General features: G+C 38.0%; 1 protein-coding gene across 4 annotated transcripts; it reads left to right on the plus strand.

Moving 5' to 3' along the window:
- Positions 1–2030: 2030 nt before the first annotated feature.
- CLK4 (CDC like kinase 4) lies at positions 2031–21470 on the plus strand. 4 transcript variants are annotated; one of them, XM_046667189.1, is made up of 14 exons: positions 2031–2222; positions 5200–5360; positions 6183–6249; positions 9984–10206; positions 11316–11406; positions 11806–11872; positions 14808–14924; positions 15015–15181; positions 15387–15481; positions 15740–15869; positions 17333–17415; positions 20015–20094; positions 20799–20889; positions 20976–21470. In XM_046667189.1, the coding sequence occupies exons 2-14, from the start codon at positions 5258–5260 to the stop codon at positions 21114–21116; spliced, it is 1455 nt and encodes a 484-aa protein (XP_046523145.1). In that variant the 5' UTR covers positions 2031–2222; positions 5200–5257; the 3' UTR covers positions 21117–21470. The 4 variants fall into 4 exon arrangements, with proteins under 4 accessions (XP_046523145.1, XP_046523146.1, XP_046523148.1 ...); XM_046667191.1 differs by lacking the exon at positions 2031–2222 and adding an exon at positions 8779–8837 and having other exon boundaries at positions 5289–5360; XM_046667190.1 differs by lacking the exon at positions 6183–6249 and having other exon boundaries at positions 2037–2222.
- Positions 21471–22151: the final 681 nt, after the last annotated feature.

Raw genomic sequence — 22151 nt, forward strand, 5'->3', positions numbered from 1 at the left:
ACAACATAAATCAGGTCCCTGTCTCCAGTCAAAACACAGAAGCCACACATTACAACAGGGAGCACCATAGTGCTATACCACATGCCACAGACACACAAGCCATACGTTCTCAACCTCCTTCTGATCACTACACACTTTGAAATATTAGTCCTTTTGGTAGCACACAAATTACTCAAAATGACACTAGAACAGGATAGTGGTAACTAAAAAGCAGTCTCCACTATTGGGTAAGGCTGTTTTGTGATGTCTATAAATGCCCCTGTAGGTGGCCTTTCTGCTTGGCTGCCTTTGAACTTCGTGTTGCTGTTTGAGAACTGTGCACTGTCCTGACCAGGTTCTCCTATATCCTCACAAGAGTAGGATCTCTCATACAGCACAAAGGGGAACTTTCTTTGGTGCCAGCTTGAATTTATGCCTCTATATGCAGCAAGCTGAGGCTCACTTTACCTTGCAAGATGGCCCAGTCCACTCAGCTTAACTTTCCATCTGATAGATGCTCTTGAAACAGTGTGTGTCATCAGTTGTAGAGCCAATAAATAGTATTCTTTTGGCAAAAGTAGTGGCCACACCCGGGCGGCTCCAGACACACCAGTGTGCCTTGGCCAACTGTTTGAGGACCTGATCTCTAAGTGGAGTCGTCAAGAGAAGGGAGATGGGTGGGAACTGATATAGTCAGGGATAGCATCTTAGAGATGGACCTTGAAGGATGGGTAAGATCTAAATTTGTAGATACAGAAATGGTGGCTATTCCAGGTGAAGAGAATAACATTGTCTGTTTCATTCTACAGCATAAAGAATTTTCATTTCCAATTTTCCAATTGTTTTTGCAACTTCACTTCTTGAAGTGGGGTACAATCTCCATGGGAAATCACTTCTTGAAGTGTGGCAGAATCTCCACAAGAGTTCAATTTATCCAAAGGGCATGGCACAAGTTTCTATGACGTTACATCAATTACAGGGCCCTCCTTTCACCTAACAAGGTGTAAGAGCTCAGGTCTCCCTCAGGCTGTTGGGTTTATGCCATGACAGTCCAACCCTGCCCTCCCAAATTTGATTTCTGGCTTTCCTTTTCATCCAGGGAATCCATGTCAGGATACAGGAGCCCCTTGACACTTTCCAGTACTAGCCAGACCTGACCCCTTCCCAGCATTTGGCACAGTCAACTTTTCCCTCATCTAAGCTCTCTCCCTTGCTTTCTCTGACACCAGACTCTTGGTTCTCCTCTCCTTCTGATCATTCCTTCTCAGGCTCTTTTTCTCTGTCCCTTAAAAGTGTTCCCAAAGGCTCAGACTTTGGCCCTGTTCTCTCTTTTCACTCTACACTCACAATGGGGAACTGTGTGGCGAGACTTAGAACTGCAAAACACTTTGTTTGAGGTAAGTAAGCCCCTTAATGGATGCTCACCAGCTCTCAGGATATTAGTCTTGGTTAAATAAAATCAACCCACAGGGACAAATAACGCGGAGAACTTCGTTAAGGAAACCTCCAGCTACCCTATCCGCCCAGGAGGCAGGGACCATAACGGGAAGAACCTTGTAAATAGTGGCCGCTGAAACGTCCTCCTTTTTGTTGCGTCCTTCCGATAAGGAGCACAGGCCTTGAAAGATAAGCACGCCTGAGCTCGGCTGCTGAGACATCTCTTTTATTTATCCCACTCCCTCGTCCACTGGGAGCTCCACGCGGCTGGACTGGCGCCCCGGTTCACGGCCGCGGGCTCAGCTCCCGCGCGCCCGCTCTGTCTGCGCCTCAGTCCGACAGGGGCGGAGTCAGAGCGCGCTGGTGCGACCCGCTCGAGCTGGAGAGCAGGAAACGGGGCCACCGCAGGGTCTGCCGAGATAACTCCACCTGAAGGGGCAGACACGCGCCACAGGCTTAGGGCAGGGCACAGGCTTTTTTCCCATGGGGACAAAACCCACCTACGAAGCGCCTGGACGCCGCCAGGCCTAAAGCGGGGACGACCCGGACCGCGCAGCCGCAGTGTGGAAGGCGGGCCCGCTCCTGACGTCACACGGAGCCCCGCCCCTCACTGGGAGCGGCGGGAGCGCGCGAGGCTCTGTTACGCAGGCGCGTTCGCGCGGCGTAGGTGACGCTGGAGGCCGTCTGGGGGGTTGAAGGGAGACTGCGCTGCCGCCATTTTGTAGGGTGTTTGTCGCAGCGGCTGGAGAGAGAAGACGGCGGTCTGGCGACGTTTCTCGGCCAAAAGGCCTTTTGCCTTTGCGGAGGTAAGGTTTCGGATCGGGGGCGTTGGGCCGGGCGGCTTCCCAGTCTCTTGTCTCGAAGCCAGGAGTCGGAGAAACGACCGGGCACCGGGTCGCCGCAGCTGGGCTTCCTTCGGGGCGCAGCTCTGCCGGTGGCCTTCCACGCCCAAGCTGCCCGGGCGCCGTGGCAGACTTAGAGTCCGGGGCCGACCCGAGAGCCCTTCCCTGAGCGCCCGGCCGCGCGCTCGCGCTCCGCGGGGCGGGCTTGTTCACCGGCGAGAGCGGGCCTGTCGGGAAGCCCCCGGGGCCGCCCCGCGCCTGTTAGGGTCGGGCCCCCCTGGCGGCCTGGTCCGCGCCGTGTGCAGCGTCCGGCGTCTCCGAGTCGGGCAGGTCCCCTGTCTGCGCGCGCCGGAGGCCCCGAGCGTCCGCGGAACTGCGAGTCCGGGGGCATTTCAGCCCGCGCTGAGGAGGGGGACGCGGAGAGGTGCGTCCTGGCCGCGACGCTGCTTTCCCAAGTCGGGGCGTACCGTGGTTGCCGCGGGTCTGCGTTCCTGGCACTGGAGCGTCGCGATGTCCTTGATTCTTTAGGTGGCCGTGATGCGCTGGTTCGATCCTTAGGAAACGGCCCTCCGCACTGACCGCGCCGGGCCCCTGGTCTTAGAATTGTCCTTGCGTGGCTGTGCTCCGCGCACCCCGCAGGCTCCCTGCTCCCAGAAAGTGCGCTCCTCCTGGAGCCGGCTCATCGTAACTTTAAGCTATTTCGGTATTTTTAGGCCAAAAGTGTCAGGTATTAAAGGGCAGGAGAGAATCCGATTACTGATACGGATATGTATACCTTCGGATCTATTGCATCTGATGTTTTTCTTGAAAGATTATCGGGAAATTCTAGCACGTAGGATTCTTTATTAGCTCGAGGTAAGGTAATAATTTTAGGTAGTTTTTCTTTATTAATAAGAGGTAGCGCATGTGAAGGAAACTTAACCCGTAGACCATGGGTCGAGGATTCTCTTTACCTCCTGAGAAAATATTTCTGAAATGGGGGACAGGGGTTCCCAACAGCTGAATTAAATTCAACGTAGTAAAAAATTTGACTAGAGGAATAAAAATCTTTGGCTCTCTCAGGATGCTTAATCTTATTTTACTGTTTGCATATTGATAACTGGTTATTTGAGAGTTTTGCCTTGTTAGAGGTGAGCTGGTTGTGGCACTGACAGAAGGAGGAAAAAAACTAAAACACACTTGTTTTGCAAGAACTGCGTAATAACGGATGGTCGTCATCATAACTCTCAGTCATCAGATGTTGTAATTTTGCTTGCAGATGCTTAACCAAGCTATTTTAAAGAGTTCCTAATGTGGTTTTTTGGGACAGTATTGGTAATTGAAGGAAGGGTCAGAAGAATTCTACTAGAAATATAAATTTTTTTTGGTGGCTTTTCTGATGGCCTTTTGCGTCAAGTTGATTTGTAGTGTCATTCATTTCAGTTTCCTATGTTGAAGTGACTCTGTATCAAACCAAAATTCTCAGTTAATTTCCAGTGAAAACTCTAACAAGAGTTTTAGGATTTTTGTTTGACTTGACCAATACCTTCTCTTCCTTTTTTTAAGCAAGCTAAAAGAGGAGCTACATTACCAGAAGGGTGCTTGATGGGCGTAGAATTAGAATCAGCAAGAGAAGTGAGTCACAAAGATCTGAATATTTGGTGTCATCAGGCTCTGATAGACATACATACATACATTTTCTTAGGGAATACATACTTTTTCTTAGGAAATACTTCCCAGGAGAATTGAAGCTGCCTCATTTCAAAGTCTTTTTTTAATCCCTTTGAAATCATTTAAATATTTGCTTGAATTTATTTCTTAGTAAGTCATTTGGGCAAGCTGAAGGAGGTTAACTAAGTTGGTTTTGCTCCGTTTTACCCTTCGTCAGCTCTTTGCTGAGTTGTGAAACCCACTCTGTTTTAGCAGAGTTTGGATGTCACTGTTAAAAACTTAAGTGCTTTGGAAAGAATTAACATGGGGAGAGGCAGGAATTACATTGTTGGAACACAGATACTGAGCCTGGAAGGAAACTGTGTTAGAGGTTGTAGACAGAATCCGGGAATTGTCACCATTATCATCTGATTTCACTGTGACCAGATGCATCCTCGTAGGTTGAATTCTTCTCCAGAGTCACCCTAGATCTACAACAAATATGTTTTAATTTTAAGAATAATTGTAGGGTAGAGAAAATGAGTTCATAAAATAGTCTTTTTATTGACTTTGTTTCTCTGTTGAATACTGTGCTATTTTTTTAAATCTTTTTTTTTTCAAAGCTTGGAATTATTTTGACCTTTAGAGAAAGGAATTCTCCAGTATTTGAAAAAAAGAAGCTTTATTAATGGTTCTTTACTTTTAAAACAAAGTCGCTTCCTATGTTTAGTATCCCCAAGTGTTTGTCTCACTTATTTGTATTACAGTATTTTGCCAAAGCTGCATGACGCTTGTGATATTCTCCTTAAATTAGCTTACATTTTAAAGTTAACATTTTAAAAAAGAAATTGTATCAATAACTTAATTAGGAGATCAGTAATAATTTACCATAAAAAGAAGGTAATGATCAAATAAAATTTTAAAAGTTACTAATTTCTAGCCAGATAGTGTTGTTTGTTGAAGGCTCTAACCCTGAACCCTGTCTCTTTATTTTTAAAATGGCAGTTAGCAAATGTTAGTTGAAAACAAGCACCAAGCTGAGAATTTTTCCAGAAGAGTTGGAAGAAACTGTAATAAAGTCTCATAGTGTTATCCATCATTTAGTGCTAGATCTGTATGCCACTTAGAGTCATCTGACGTACCAGTGGAACAGGGCCCCATGCCTTGGGAATTGTTACCTACAAAGATTTTAGAACCTGTATGACCTTATGTGCTGGGTATTTATATTTAAATAGCATTAATGTATGATATGTTGTTCACTAAATATTACCATCTGTAACCTCCACAACTCATTTTTCATTTCCATTAACAGATGCGGCATTCCAAAAGAACTCACTGCCCTGATTGGGATAGTAGAGAAAGCTGGGGACATGAAAGCTACGGTGGAAGTCACAAACGGAAGAGGAGGTCCCATAGTAGTACGCAGGAGAACCGACATTGTAAACCACATCACCAGTTTAAAGACTCTGATTGGTAAATTACTCTTGAATTAGTAGCATTTTAACACTGATAGTTTCGATGATTTGTCGTTAGCTTATATAGCTTTCATCTGTCAAATTGTTTTTATAATTCAGCCAACAAATACTCATTCAGGAATTGTTTATTGAGTGCCTCTTATACACTTATATACTCATATAGGCTAGACACCATATAGGTGGTGAAGCTACAGCTATGAATAAGACAGTTTCTACCCTCATATATCTTTGTCTCTAGGAATGATGAGAGACAGTTGATTGAGTACCAGCTGCCATCAATATAAAGGTTAAGTAATAGTGATGATAGGGATGCCCAGTCAGTGCCTTTAACTTGTATGTAGGAGGGAGATATCTATGTTGGGGTGCTCATTTAGTGTTCTACAAGTGAGAGATAACAGGGGGCGGGGAGAGTTACTCCAGATGAGAAAAACAGCATGTGCTGTTTGGGAACGTTAAAGTGTGTTGGGGATTAGTCACTTATACTATGTTCTACTGGTTATTTTTGTAGATAAGGCCAAAGGATATGTTTGGGGTTTTGGAAGCTTGGTTATTGTGAGAAACCATTCCTTTGCACAGGCACTAGCCGATAATTTAGGAAAGGGCCTCAATAAAAATTTCCAATAGCATGTGTCCTGTTTTTTTGCATTCTTACCAGTGTAACATTTGGAGGGGAATACATTTATATAGAATTAAAGGAAATTTTAAAGTTCCTAAATGATTAAAGGAAAGCTAGGTGAGTAGAGTTTCTTTCACTCTGCCTTCCGTTAATTTCCCTTTCTCATTTGTTTTGTTGGTTCTGTTTTCTCCTTGTTTTGTGCAGATGTTCCATTGGGACTGTTTACCAGATTGCTTTCTAAATTAGCCAGCTGGGGTTACTTTAAAAAACAGTATGTAATTTTTTTCCTTCTCCATGCAAAACAGTGAGCTTGTTGGTAGTCAATGCAGATTAGTCATTCTTCATCACACAGTTACATGGGAGGAAGAGGGAAGGTGTATGCCAGGATTTCAATTATCTGAGCTAATTAATGTACTATAGAAAAACGTGTATCCTATTATTAATAAATACAAAATGCTTTGTAAGGCTTAACATCATAGTACTAATCACTCGTGGGTTTATTATACATTGTATATGTAGAAAGGAAGTGATTTGATTCATGAACAGTTCATTCATGTTCATAACTACGTAAACATGCTATTGAGTCAGTCCGGTCAACCACCAGGCAGTAGCTTCTTTGACATTGACACTAGAGATGTCTGGTGGTAATTGCTCTCTATAATCTGGAATATTCTGATAGTCATTTTAAAGATTAAAAACTTTATACAGGTATTTTCTATGAAATTGTTGAAAAACACAGAAAAGTATAAAGAAGGTAACTTTGGTAAGATGCTAGTCCCCCATTATTTGGATGTAAAATTATTTCTAATTATGTATGCTTAAAAATCTTTGTATACAAATCTTTACCTCTGATTATTTCCTGAAAATAGATTCTAAGAAGGGACATTTTCAAGTTAAAGGGTATAAACTCTTGGAAGGCTCTTGCTGCATATTACTGTCTTTTTCTAGAAAGTTTGTACCAAGTTATACTCCTACGTGTTCTCACCAGTCTTGGCTGTTTTGAAATGCCAAGACCAGTGTTTTGTTTTAATTTGAATTTTTAAATTTCTAGTGAATTTTTCCATTGCCATATATTTATTGACCACTTGAACATTATTTTTGTATTCTTAGCCTGTTTTTTCTGTCAAGGTGTATTTTTCTTACTGATTTATAAGAGCTTTTATCGTATGTCAATTATTTTACCTTTTTTCATGTATATTGCAAAGGGTCTTTTCTTTCTGATTTGACTTTTGGCAATAGCCTGTGAATTGGTTTCCCTTCCTACAAGCTTAACTAGTTCTGCACAGTATATTGGCAAGACTGGTGTGCTATAAAACCACCTTGATATATTGTGGTAAAAATTTTTAAATGTCTTCCTATAACATAGGGTGTCGAGTCTTAAACCAGAGATTCTCAAACTTTAGTGTGAATAAAGTCACCTCAGAGGTATGTTTAAAATGCGTATTACCAGATTTAGATTGAATTTGATCTGGGGCCCAGGAATCTTTATTTTTAATAATTCCGTATTTTGATGATGTTGATAAAGAGACCACCCTTTGAGAAACACTGTTTTAAACTCCTTAGCCTGGCACACAGATTTTGGTTGGTCTGTTCCCAGGTTGGTTATTTGCCCATGTTCCCCCGTGTGAGCATTGCTCTTGCTGGAATTGTCTTACTGTTTCCTGGGTAACACATGGACAAACCCATCTAAGCCATTGTGGCTGAAAGCAGTCTATAAGTGTAAGATAGTAATAGGCCATTCTTTTCCCCTGGTATTTCTTCTACTTGCCACTTTGTCCAAATGCTGACTCCCCTGTAAGATGCAGTTCTTTCCTTCTCTTTCATGAAGGCTTCCCTGACCATTTTAAGCAGTGTGAGCTTTTTCCTTTCTATGACCCTAAGCAGTCATATGCAACCTTTCAGCATTTCCTGCACTGTTGAGTTTTTTACTTTTATGTGAGTAATCTCAAACTGTCTGTTATTTGTTGACAGAGATTTTGTCTTATATATCTTTTAATCTTCCACAGGACCTGTGTGGAGTTAAAAATGAATGCCCATGGCCTCATTAGTCTTGGCTATTTTGAAAGACTACAGTGAAATATTCACTGGACATTGAGTGAATATTTTCAGAAATTAAGTCAATCTGTTCATCCTGTCCACTCTGTCCATAGCTTTTATAATTCTCTAGACTCATTTATATAATTTCTAAGCTTTGGTCATTGTATATTGAAGAGGTCCTCATCTTTTTAGTTTATCCTCATGATAGTACTTCACCCCATGTTTGTCATTCTATAGATTGTTTATGGATTATCAGCAGCTCTAATTTCATGCACTATTACAGCTGAAGTTTATTAGCGTTAGTTTTTTCTGAAAGATTTTGGGCTTTTATAGGAAGGATGCCTTATAGAATTAAGCAGGGTGCCCTTGAGAGTATGGTAATTTCTAGCTTTATGTATTGTACATCTCTCCCTGTAGATCTAAGCCAACTGATCAGATCCCTGACCTAGATCCAGTCTTACCCTAATATTCTGAGTTGTTTCTCCAATGGATAGAACTTAAGAATGACACTGGGGAAAGGGAAAAGGGGCTTCCTGTATCTCCCTAGCCTGGATTTGATACCAGCTCTGTTGAGTAGCACTTTTAGAGATGCTTCTCCTTTATTTCTGCCTAAACCAGCCCACTGGGAAAAAGAATGACAGCATATTCTGGGGAAAAAAAGGGGTTGGTGAGGGCAGTCTAGTCAACATCTGTCACTCCATTGCTTGTCAGGATTATTGTAGCTGATTTGTCTGACTGGGCAGGTGTCCCCTCTCTCCCTCAGTGCTCCATGTGCGTCCCTCTTGAAGCTTCGCACTCTGTTGAAGAGGACACTCATCCCAGGTAGAGAGGGGGATGGGAAATTGGGCCAATTGAATCCATGTCCTTTTCTTTCCATCAGATCAAGGCTGCTTAACTGGGATCCATTGACTTCCTGAGGTCTATGACCTCTGAAATTCCTTGCCAAGTTATGTTTATGTGTTTGTGCATTTCTTGGGGAAGAGGGTCCATATCTTTCATCAGATTTTCAAAGGGATTTGTAGATTCAGAAGCACTGTGGCATGAGATGTTGCTATTTTCTATGTAGAATTCTTGTGTATTTCCTAAGGAGGAATAAGAGGAAATTAAAGATGCACAGGGAAATAGTGTGGTGGGTCTGTTGTAATTCTAGGCAAGCAATTACAAGATCCCTTTCTCATTTGAGGGGAGTATGTTTTAGATGTCTTTGGCACGTGGGGCAACCTTCAAAAGCTATGTTGTCTTGATATTTCTCAAAGGAATAACAGGAAGCTAGAAATACAAAGAGGAGATGAGATGGGATAAGTGATATGTGTAATAAAATTGGCCCATTTAAGAGGGGTTAGAATGTGCTCTACAACCATGGCAAATCATTTTCCTTCTAGAGACCTTAATTTAGTCGTCTGTAAAATGAAAGGGCTGGAGTACATTTAAGACTCCTTCTAGGTCTAATATATCACCTATCATGACAGAATTCTCTATGTTCCAGGGACATCTAAAATTCATTTAGTTAAAAGAGAAAGGAATCCTGTTTTGCCTGCCTCTGATTGTCTGTGGCTCTGAGAAAAGAAAGCAAGCTTAATTACAGATGCATGTATTATAAGACTGATGAATTTCGGAAGAGCAGTTTTGTGGATTTTTGGTTTTAACTTTCTCCAGAGGGTACAGGGACACTTAACCAAGTAAACACTGAACATAATTGAGTGATTTGGCTCAAGTTTTGGTCCTTGATGTGAGGTGTTTGATAGCAGTCTATATAATGGAGAAATATGGACCCATTCTCTTACTGGTTAAAGTAAAATTATTTCTTAAGTTTTGTGAGATAAGTATAAATTGTTATTCAATAATTTGACTTTTTTTCTTTTATTGAATTAGCTGTTTTAAACCAGGAATTCTTGAGAGAATGTTTTGTGTGAACCACATTATTCTAGAATGGAGAGAATAATTTGAAATCCTTTAATGTGTTTCCAGTCATTATTTAGAAGCCAGGTCCTTGAATGAGAGAGATTATCGGGACCGGAGATATGTTGATGAATACAGAAATGACTACTGTGAAGGATATATTCCTAGACATTATCACAGAGACGTGGAAAGCAGTTACCGAATCCACTGCAGTAAATCCTCAGTCCGAAGCAGGAGAAGCAGTCCTAAAAGGAAGCGTAATAGACACTGTTCAAGTCATCAGTCACATTCGGTATGATTGATTTTGGTTTTATTTTGGGTGATTACTTATTTGTGTGTGAATGCTCTTAATGAGCTGATAATTTTGGAAAAATTTATATATAATACTATTTGGCTATATTATAATTGTTTATATTACTTGAATCCTAAAAGGAAGCTTCCAAATTCTCATAGCTAATCTGTATTTATTAGCTAGCCCTTGTTTGCCCACATTTACTTATTTTCTGCAGACCAAATCATGAGTTTCTTGATTTTAATAATAGAAATATTTTATTTTTATGTTTTTTAATATTATGAAAAGATGAAGCACCCATCTTTTATTTCATCTTAAACATTCTTTTACTTTAAAAGAAACCTTTTCCTGATACTTGGAAACAAATATGTAAGTTGCACTGGTGGATACTTAAGTGTTGTAACCCTGTATATAGTGTAGTCCCGTATAGCACAGTGCATCACTGTCTGCAACTAGTTACATTGAAGTTGTGAAAATGGGTGCTGATTGAGAAATGTATTACCCGAAAAGCTTGACCTTTTTTTACACTCAGACATCTTTACCTGTTTGATGAGTAAACTTTGAATTATTATTTTTCTCCCCAAGTTTTCTTAGTAGAACTAGCTTTGATTAGATTGAATGTTAAAATTAAGTAGCTTTTATTTTCCCCTTTTATTTTAATCATGTATGTTTTAAAATATTGCTAAATAAACAATTTCAACTAATCTTGACATTTTAAAACATTTTTCTGACAAACTAGACATCTCAACTCACAGCATATGCTATTTTATAGCAAGAGATTGATAGATCATGACATTGCATTCTTTAAATTTCAGACTTCAATTAAATCAGTATTTTAAAGAGACAATTGTGTTGTTTTTTTCTATTGCCACTTGAAGTATCTTATCTGAAAATCTGTTCCTTGCCATGTTTTTCTTCTGTAACATAAACTGTGCCCTGTGAATTTCTGGGGACTGAATTTGAAATTGCTCCTGCCAACTGTTCGTGGCCTGGTGCTTATCTGAATGCCTGAATATCTCCCCGCTGAATGAATTGCGTATTCTGCCCTGAATTCACTCTGATATATTGATTGGCTGGACGATCTTGGTGCTGCCCACTTGCCGTTCCAGAAGAGCCACCGAAGGAAAAGATCCAGGAGTATAGAGGATGATGAGGAGGGTCACCTGATCTGTCAAAGTGGAGACGTTCTAAGAGCAAGATGTATAGAATATTTTTCAACACTTTTTAAACTTTGCAGACAGAATAATCTTTTTAAGAATAGTTTGTCAGCGGGGGGCTAAAGAACTCTTCATTGCTTTTTTTGTTTTGTTTTTTGTGGGTTTGTTTGTTGTTCTTTTGTATTTCTTCTTTTCTGTAGAATTTAAATATTTCTACTCTAAAGTTCCAAAAATAATCAATGAAATTTGAGTTTAGAGCAAGAAAGATAGCTCTATCTAATTGTTTTTGTAGCAGCTGAAAATAAAATAATTTGAGTGCTGAAACCTTAGTTATGCTTTGATAGAGATCATTTGAAATATTCCACACTTAAGCAATCATTGTTTGAATAACTAGATAATTTGTGCTCAGATACTTACACCTCTTTCTCCCCCCTCACTTTAGATGAAATCGTGGACACTTTGGGTGAAGGGGCCTTTGGCAAAGTTGTAGAGTGCATTGATCATGGCATGTAAGTTTGTTGTGTTTTTTCTTTTTGGAACATTCTTACATTTTTGGTGGCAAAGGATCCATAATTTACATGAAATGGTGTTTTAAATGGTAGCCGTATTTTCCTGGGCGGTATAAATATTCAAAATTTCTTGAATTGTGTATGATTTATTTACCATTAGTGTAGATTTGGGTCAAGAATGCTGGCAAATTCCATCAGATGGAGTTCATTGAAATTAAAGTAAGCATTCAGGTGAAGGAATTTCCCAGAACTTAGGCCCTCACCCTCTACAAGAGATTCAGAGTGCTTTGCTTTACTTTTGAATCGCGGAGACAGTAAAGCCTGTCTAATCTTAGTTCAAAAACCTGCATTCCCAAAGGATAATATTTGCATGTTGGAGTTAGCTTGTTAAACTACAAAGAAATTACATTACTTAAAACCTTCCAGGGGTGGGGGGATGGGGACAAAAAACCCTGCAGAATAAAGTCCAGATTCTTTACTGAGTTACACTAAACCCTTTGTGACTTTATCTTTATACCTCATTTTAAATTTTCCTCCAGGACCTCTTTTCTGTTTTTTTTTTTTGGTAAATGAATTTTCTTGTATGTAATGTAAAAATGTAAATTCATTTTCTGTAAATGAATCTCTTAAAACAATTTAGTGAAACTGCGAATTTCTAAATTGACATCTAAAATTTTTCATCATAAAATAGGAAGAATATAATTTCTAGCTTCTTGTAAAAATTTTTTTTACAAAAAAACCTCTCTTTAAATATGTTTGAGGGAATCTATAAGTGCTCTAGCAGCTTGATACCTACCATCATTCATGAACAGCTCTTCTTGAATTCTTACAAATGTTTTATCCTTGAACTTATTTTCATTCCACTTTCCATAAAGAACAGTATCCTAAATATCTTTTATCATCACTCTTTCCTTCTCTGTAACAAAAATGTGAACATTAAGTGAAATTCTAAAATATTTTCAGACTTAAAAGTTGCTAAAATGATTCAAAGAATTCTCATATATCCTTCACCCAGGTTCCTCACGTTACCATTTTATGATATTTGCTTTATTATTATTTATACACAGATGACAACACAGTCATGCATCATGGGATGCATTCCTATGCATGGGATACATTCTGAGAAACGCCGTTAGGTGACTTCATCATTGTGCGAACATCATGGAGTGTACTTACACAAACCTAGATGATCTAGCCTACCACATACCTAGGCTCTATGGTACTAATATTATGGGACCACCATCATATATTCGATTCACTGTTGACCAAAATGTCATTATGTGGGGCATGACTCTTTTCAAATTTTGTCACCTAATCTGTAGACCTTACTCAGATTTCAACAGATGTCCCGTTAATATCCTTTTAAAATTTGTTGAGATTTCAAGACTCTGAGTATTTAATTGAGATGTTCCAATGAGTATTTGATTGATGGAGTATAAATCTGTTATAAATTTTGATACTTGTTAGATCTGAAACATAAAATTTAGTCAGAAATGTATCTTTTTGGGGATGGTTGCGGCTTTTAAAAAATGAGTACATGTATCCATAAATAAGTATATTTTAGTGTTTTAGCATTAAATATCTCTTCCTTTTTTTTTTAACTGAGACATAATTGACATATAATGTGTAAGTTTAAGGTGTACAGCGTTTTGGTTTAATAAATTCGTATATTGTAGTGTGATTACTACAGTAGTGTTAGCTAACACCTTTATCCATTTTTCATTTTTATAGCTGTAAGCACTGAGGAAACTTGGTCGTATGATTAAATAGATGACACTAGAAGGAATTTTGTCACAGCAGTTTTATAGCACTTCTTTTAAGTCTTGAGCTGTATGCCAAATATCATAGGCAGAATATCATCAAAATAATTTTTTAATAATTTATCAACCCACAACTTCATTCGGGCCTCATTGAAAGCAGTGAGTTGGAAACCACCAGACTTGGGAAAAGGTTTGCTCTGCAGCCACTAGAAAAATTTGTTTGCCTTAGAGATTTTTTTACACCCTTGGGCACGTATCTTAATATACTAATTAGGGATGCATGAGATTTTCTTTTATTTTGTAAAGTAGAAGTGCCATAGTGAAAAAAGAGGCTTGAATGCTGGCTCATCTTCAGAAAGATCAGATTTAGAAAAGAAGACAAAAGGAGGTTGAAGATTTGGGAATCCATCTCCTCAAAATCGTTCATGGCTCTATACTACTTAGGAAGTATTACAGATGCTCCAGTTTGACGCTCACTGCTCTATATCGTAGCTGTTTCTCCCTATATGCATCAGTGAATGTACTAAGCCTTTTCTTGGCTTCATGACTTATTGATGATATCTGCTTTGCCTGAATGTTCGTTTTTTCTCCCAAGTCTGACAAACTGATAGTTGTCTTTCAGGGCTCAGTTGTATGTCACCTCTTCTCTGAAGAAGTCTGAGCTCCCCTAACCATCTGTGGTTAGGCGTGCTCTCACTCCCTGGTACCTCATAGCAAGTGCTTCTTAGGATAAGTTGTTCACGTGTCTGCCTTCCTCTTTAGACTCTAAGGTACATAGGGATAAGCCGTGTCTTTTCATGATTAACACCTATGCACTATCTAGGGCAGAGTGAGTCTAGTCTGGTGAATGAGTGAATGCTTTCAGCTGTAGTATATGTATGTTCTATTTGAGCTTTATATTTTTATCTTTTTTTAACCATTGTATAAAATTTAGGTAAATGTAAAATTCTGGAAACATTAAAATTCATAAGTTTAAGGGAATCATAGCTTTATATAAAGTATATTTTGCCAAAATATTTTGAAAAGATGTTGTATGGAATCTGGTATGGTATGCCCTGAAAGATTATTTTAGAAAAATATCATAGAGTAATTGATAATAAGTTTATGCTTTAGAGGATACATGTCTTCAAACCTTTCCTGTACATTTACCATTTTCATCTTATTTTGTTTTTAAGGGATGGCATACATGTAGCAGTAAAAATCGTAAAAAATGTAGGTCGATATCGAGAAGCAGCTCGTTCAGAAATCCAAGTATTGGAACATTTAAATAGTACTGATCCCAATAGTGTCTTGTGAGTATAAACTTGAATTATGATCTGTCATGTTACATGAGATAATCAGAATTCTGTGAACTGAATTGTTTTTATTTGGATCTCTTTTAGCCGATGTGTCCAGATGCTAGAGTGGTTTGATCATCATGGTCATGTTTGTATTGTGTTTGAATTGCTGGGACTTAGTACCTATGATTTCATTAAAGAAAATAGTTTTCTGCCATTTCAAATTGATCACATCAGGCAGATGGCATATCAGATCTGCCAGTCAATAAATTGTAAGTATACTTGATAAATCTTTAAACAGCAGAAAATTAAAGTTTTCTTATACTCGTAACGTGTCAAAACATTGTCACTAAAAATACACGTTACAGGTAAAGATGAAACCCCTCTTAACCTCTATATCCACTACGAATTCTCCCTTCCCCCAGTACGGATTAAATTTGTAAGTGAAACTAATAGTATCTTTTTGTTCTCTTGTAGTTTTGCATCATAATAAATTAACCCATACAGATCTGAAGCCTGAAAATATTTTATTTGTGAAGTCTGACTATGTAGTCAAATATAATTCTAAAATGGTAAGTTAAAAACTTGTTTTAATTTTGGCCATTGTCTTTAAAATTAATTTAGCTTTGGTGATCCTTGGATGAGGAATTTCACTTCTGAGGCTCATTACTGTGTATCTTATTGTTTAACCTTAAAAGAATCATCCTTTGCCTTTCTCATAGGGTTATATTGAAAATCAAAAAGATAATGTATACATAAGCCTTTTGGGTAGTGCTGTAAAATATTTCATGTCTTTATTGATCTTCACATGTACTCCTGTATCGCTCTAGAAACGTGATGAACGTACGCTGAAAAACACAGATATCAAAGTTGTTGACTTTGGAAGTGCAACCTACGATGATGAACATCATAGTACTTTGGTATCTACACGGCATTACAGAGCTCCAGAGGTCATTTTAGGTCAGTAGACACCAGACTTCTGATAATTGTACTTGAAGGAAGAGTTTTGTTCTCTACAGCTTTTATGAGTGGTTGGGTGGAGGGGGATAAGTGAATTTTTTTTTTAGCAATGTACAGAAAATGTTTTCTGTTTTCATAAAAACTGTCTGGACATTGCTATAAATATTTTTCCTGAGTGGGAAAAATGTGATACCATCTAAAGATATTCCAGGTGGTGGTTATTTTTGAACAAGTTAATCTTAGGAGATCATAAGAGAACAAGCTCTGTTGGCTAAGTACGCCATGTTATTTTGAAGTGATGTGAGTATCTATTTTCGTGTTACCAGAAAAGTATGGTGCTGGTAAAAATGCTAATGCGAGTGACTTGTGAGAGAATAGGGTGATTTAGAATTGTGTGCTGCAGAAGGTTACAGTCACTTGGGGAAAAGCTGGACTGGGAGATGGGAGTGGCTGCAGAAGAGAACTTGGATCTTAGATCCAAGCTCTATCGTTTGCAAGTTTTAAACCATACTCCATTATCCATTTGTTCTTCCAATGATAGGCACTGTGAGGGTTAACAAAAATGACTCAATCATAGTCAAGGCCCTTGGATATATTGTTTCTTCCTTTATCTTTAAATTCAGTGATGTTACTGAAAGTAATCGAAGTGTCTTTTAAAGTAGATTTTGTGTATACCTTTTTGTTTTACTAAATATTTGATCTTTAAAAATTGAAACGTCTGTATGGTTTATTCTTTTCTTCCCTTTCCAATTAAATGTAGGCTTTTAAGAAGGCTAGGTGTTTTATTCTTTCCTGAATAGTATTGCCATTGAGAATTCTGAAGGAAAAAGTATATATATGATCATGTATAGACAGCCTGAAAGTACATATATAGATCTCTCTCTGAACTTTAAATGGCTCTGTAATTCTGCTTATAGGTGAAATTGTGTTTAATGTCCATTATAGTTCTTATATAATTTATGTAAAACTATATTATTTCTTTTAATGGAAGAAGTAAACTCAGGCATCAAGCTGATGGAGTTAGTAATTATATTCTGAGGATAATTGTTGACCTCTGTTTGCACTAATAATGTATAAAATTTTCTGGAACAGCCATGAGCTTGTTCTTCCCATTGCACAAGCAGTTCAGAGACTATGGAATATTTGCACAAATTGGTAGTTATGCTTGGAAAATATTTGCTAGTTCCTCTTTATTTTACATAAAATGCCCCCTTTCCCAGGTTAAAATACTGTAATTTGGTGTAAAGATATGGAGGACTATGAGAGCATACTGAGTAACATTTGATATGAAACGTTACATCAATGTTATATAAATGTTTAAATCATAAAAATGTAAACCTCGAGTTTACTGTTGTATTGTCCCAATGGGCTATGTAAAGAGAGCACCCATATAGGGAAGGATTTAGTATATTGGCAATTAAAAATTGTTGCGTAATGAAATGTTTGTTTTTATTTTTAAATAGCTTTAGGTTGGTCTCAGCCTTGTGATGTTTGGAGCATAGGTTGCATTCTTATTGAATATTACCTTGGCTTCACAGTCTTTCAGGTATGTGTTTAGTAAATATCATTTAATAATTCATAATGAACTTTAAATGTTAAAGGCATGTTGAAGTTTTGGTTTCTGCTTGAAAAGTTGCCATAGAGTCATTGACCTTAAGATTAAAAGTTACATATGCAAAATGATCATCCTTCTCCAAACCCTAGTTGAGTGAAATACTACTCTTAGTAAATGGAGTTTTTAACCCATGGTTCATATTGTCTCATGTTCCCATTTTTTGTTACGGAGCTCGTTCGTAAATTTACTTTAGTGTTACTGTGGCCAGTTTTAGTTCAGTTCTGGTTATGTTGACTATCAGTAAGTAACAAGTCACTCCTTTTTATAGAAGAATTCAGGAACATTAACCTGTATTCTACTCTAAGTATTAAGTGTCTGTGACACCCTAGATACATTTCTAGGCACTAAATGTTTAAAGATGAAAAGACAGCATCTCTTTCTTCAAGGAAGTTGTGCAAAAGATAGGCATGGGAAAACTGTTATACTGTAATGTGGTATTTGCCGTAATGGGTCCATGTAGAAAGTGTAGTGGAAACCCAAGAAGGATGACCAGTTAGATTTCCTTAGAGAAGGCATCACTGAGGAGGTAGGGAGTTTAAGCCATTGTTAGAAGGAAGAGTAGGAATTTGTCAGAAAACTAGAGAGCATGATGGCCATGTCAGGAAGAAGAAATAGGATCTGTAAATTCATAGAGGCATACAGGAACATGCCCTAGTCCGGGAAGAATAAATAGTGCTGTCGGAGGGTCTAGAGAAAATGGAGAAATGATGACTGTAGTCAAGGCCTGATTCATGATGGACTTGTTCACCATAGAAAGGTATTTATCTTATCTTAGAAGTCAGTGGTTTCCAGGTGTAGGTTGGTCCAAAATGAAGATGGTTGTGTAGGGTTTCTGTTCTGGCCTTTGTTTAGAGATTATCCATCTTGTTATTTTGGTGTTAAAGTGTCCCTTTTATGAAAACCTTATTTAGGTCTCTGCTTTTTTCCCTCCTAATTTTACTTACATCTGAAAGCTAAAAGTCTTGAAAGCTTTAGGTGATGCAGCCATTGAAGAACTTGAAGTAGGGTTGTGATGTGATCAAGGTGCTGTGGTGTTCTCTTTTGTGGCTGTGGTGCAGGGGAGTTTCAGAGATCCTGACTCATACTTCGAGGTTGATTCCAAGTTACGGCAGTGGAGGGTGGGGAGGAAGCTCTGATGAGTTTAGTGTCACATGATGCAGAGTGTTTGTGCTCTTTCCTTTGGGGGCACCTCACTGCACGTCTGTTTCTAATTTGTAGAGATCCTGTTAAAAGTACTCTGAGTCTATAGACAAGTTTGTTATTTAGAACCATGGTTATCACTCAGTTCTAGGAGGTAGTGTCTGGTTTTGTGCTAGTAAGCTGTAGGTTCAAGAAAGTCGAGCAGGGTTCATGCTTTCTTCATGATGATTTTGTGATTGTAAATCACTCTGAATTCTTAAGTGAAGAGCAGATTATTAACATTGGTTTGAGATGTGGTTTACATTTGGATTCCCGCCTCTAGAATACTCTTCAACTAAGGGACTTCTGAAGTGCAGATTAAAACAGTAGTTTGAGATGTGATTTACATTTGGAATCCCCCCTCCAGAATACTCTTCAACTAAGAGACTTCTGAAGTGTGTATTATTAACATTGATTTGAGATGTGGTTTATATTTGGATTACCCCCTTTTTGAAAATGTGGTGCCAGTATTATTTATTCCTGTCATGAATTAAGGACTTAACATTTTGAAAGCAATGTGCTAGGCACAGTAGTTGACAGATTTAAAAAAGCATTACATATAGCCTCTGCTCTCCAGAGCGAGGGTTGGCAGACTATATCCTGCCTGGTGCCTGCTTTAACAAACGAAGAATATGGGACAGAGACCATTTGTGACCAGCCAACTCTAAAATATTTACTATCTGGCCCTTCACAGAAACAATTTCCTGACCTCTGCTCTAAGAACATACCATTTAGCTGTAATGGTACCTGTAACAGGTTTCTTTCTTCTAAGTTAGCCAAAGCTCCATCACTGTATAGTTGAATAATATGAGTTTTGATAGCTCAGCCTTCCTCATTTATGAGTCATATGACCTTGAGCTAGTGTCTTAATCTCTTTGAAACTCATATTCCCACATAGCTAGCTCAAAATTCTGGCAAGCATTATTGGGACTGTATATTTATTGGCTAGGATTAGTAAGTGTTCATATGGTGCTATTCATTGGGTAATGGAGGTTAATTTTAGTTAAGTGACTAATTAATGAGGAGATGGTCTTTCTGGTTATCTTCCCCAATCATTCCTCAGTTAAGCAGCGCAAGAAATACAAATAAATAAGGAAACAGTTTAGTTTTATAATAAATTATGCATCATTCGCTATACAGAACCTTACTGATCCATTTCAGAAATACTTTAATTTTATTGGATTTGCACCAAATAATGCAACTCAGTCAGTATTGTTCCTTCTTTGAAGTAGAGTATAATATATATCGTGTAACTGTCTAATCTAGTCCTATATCAACATTGTTGTGTTTTCCTTTATTGTGTATGTAAGGAAATGGAAAGTGTTAAATCTCTTTTTTCCTTGTTTTTTAGACTCATGACAGTAAAGAGCACCTGGCAATGATGGAACGAATATTAGGACCCATACCAACACACATGATTCAGAAAACAAGGTATGCTTTAAGATTAAAGCCCTTTGTGGGGTACATGCAGTTGCCTATATTCAAACTACAGAAAACCCAACTTTGTGGTTATTAACTTGTTTCCTTGACTGTGGATTTTGAATTTTTTTCATAATGTCGAGTTTTTAAAAAACTAATGCACTATTAAGCTTGTGATCTAGTGAAAAAAAGTGATGGTATTTACACTCAAGTTAACCTTCACATAAATGTTTTCCTAAGTTGGAATAAAAATAATACATAGAGTAGTAAAAAGAGCTTGATTTTGGAGTTGTATCAATCTGTATTGTTGTTAACCAGCCATATGTCTGTGGAGAAGGTACTGTAGTGGTTTCCAAACATACCTGCACCTCAGAAGTCACCCAGGGAGTTGTTTAAAGATTTCCAGCTCCATTCCAGATCTGGTGAAATCAGAATTCACAGGAATGGATCCAGGAACCTCTATTTTTGAAGCTGGCACCGTTCCATGTTTGGTATTTGGGAACAACTTAGGTGGGATACTAAAACCTCAGCAGGTGCAAGATTAAGGAAGATATTATATAAGGTATCTAGTGTATAACTGTTGCTGAGATTTTTTAAAGTGTGCATGCATATATGTGTATACATAAAGATGCCTATGCTTCCATTTGTCCTAGTGGGGGCAGGATAAACGTGAATCTTTTGTTATTTTTACTAATCCAGACTTCTTTTTCCTGTAGAAAACGCAAGTATTTTCATCATGACCAGCTAGATTGGGATGAACATAGTTCTGCTGGTAGATATGTTAGGAGACGCTGCAAACCATTAAAGGTAAAAGAAAAAAGCTTAAAGGTTAAAAAAAATGTTTCAGCTGTTTTTAAATTGCCTTTCTTAAACAAAAACATTTTTCCCCCCAGGAATTTATGCTTTGTCATGATGAAGAACATGAGAAACTGTTTGACCTGGTTCGAAGAATGTTAGAATATGATCCAGTGAAAAGAATTACCTTAGATGAAGCATTGCAGCATCCTTTCTTTGACTTATTAAAAAAGAAATGAAATGGAAATCGGTGGTCTTACTATATACTTCTCTAGAAAGAGATTACTTAAGACTGTGTCAGTCAGCTCTATAAACATTCTGATATTTTTGTAAGCATTAAATTATTTTGTACAGTTAAGTGTAAATACTGTATGTTTTGTATCAATAGCATAATTATCTTGTTAAGCAAGTATGGTCTTGATAATGAATGAAATATAAAAGTTAAAATTAATTTTCCTTTTTGAGATTATCATTTTTAAAGACCTTTGGAATATCCTGTGTCCAGTGATAAATGTGATTGATCTTGTCTTTTGTACATGGAGGTCAACTCTTTGAAGTGATTTTTTGAGTAAAAGGAAATCTTGACTACTCTATTTCTAATGAATATTTCTTTCTATACCTCAAATTCAGAACTTTTCTTAACTTTAAAAGTTTTTTCTTAATTGTTGAACAGTATTACAGTTCTTACAGTTATTAATAAGTATTAATAACTCTAGGTAGGCAGGGATTTGAAACCAAAACCCATAGGAAATGTTTACTGTTGAAATTTCTTTAAATTGTACATGTTGTGTTCTGTCTCATTGGGTGATGTCACTGGTGATAAGTAGCATTCAAGGAAAGCCATCCAGTTTGTCCATCGTAACAGATTGCTTGGTAAAAACACCTACATGCTTTATTTAAGATTCAAGTCTAACTGGGAAGTCATTTTGGAAAGTCCTGTTCTATTACCCAGGGGCTGTGTAATGTGTCGCAGACATAGAAATAGGAATTCTGATGACTGAGGTTTTAGTTTTTAATGCCAAGTCTTTTAGGAGTCTTGAAGTTGTTTCCTTATTAAATGGAGTTAATAGATACTTAAGCCTCAGCCTATGAGAAAAAGGTTATTATTAAGCAGTTTATATTTGTGTTAATCTTTACTGGAGAAAAAGAATGATAAGATTGGAAAACACTTTGGTAAGAAACCTCTGCAGAAATTTCCAGACTCTAATTGGTTGGTTAACATGATTAACTTTTTGTTTACTTGTAGGTATTTTTCCCTACTGTTACCTGGTTTC

The sequence above is a fragment of the Equus quagga genome, chromosome 7, assembly GCF_021613505.1.
Source record: "Equus quagga isolate Etosha38 chromosome 7, UCLA_HA_Equagga_1.0, whole genome shotgun sequence".
NCBI classification, from domain to species: Eukaryota; Metazoa; Chordata; class Mammalia; order Perissodactyla; family Equidae; genus Equus; species Equus quagga.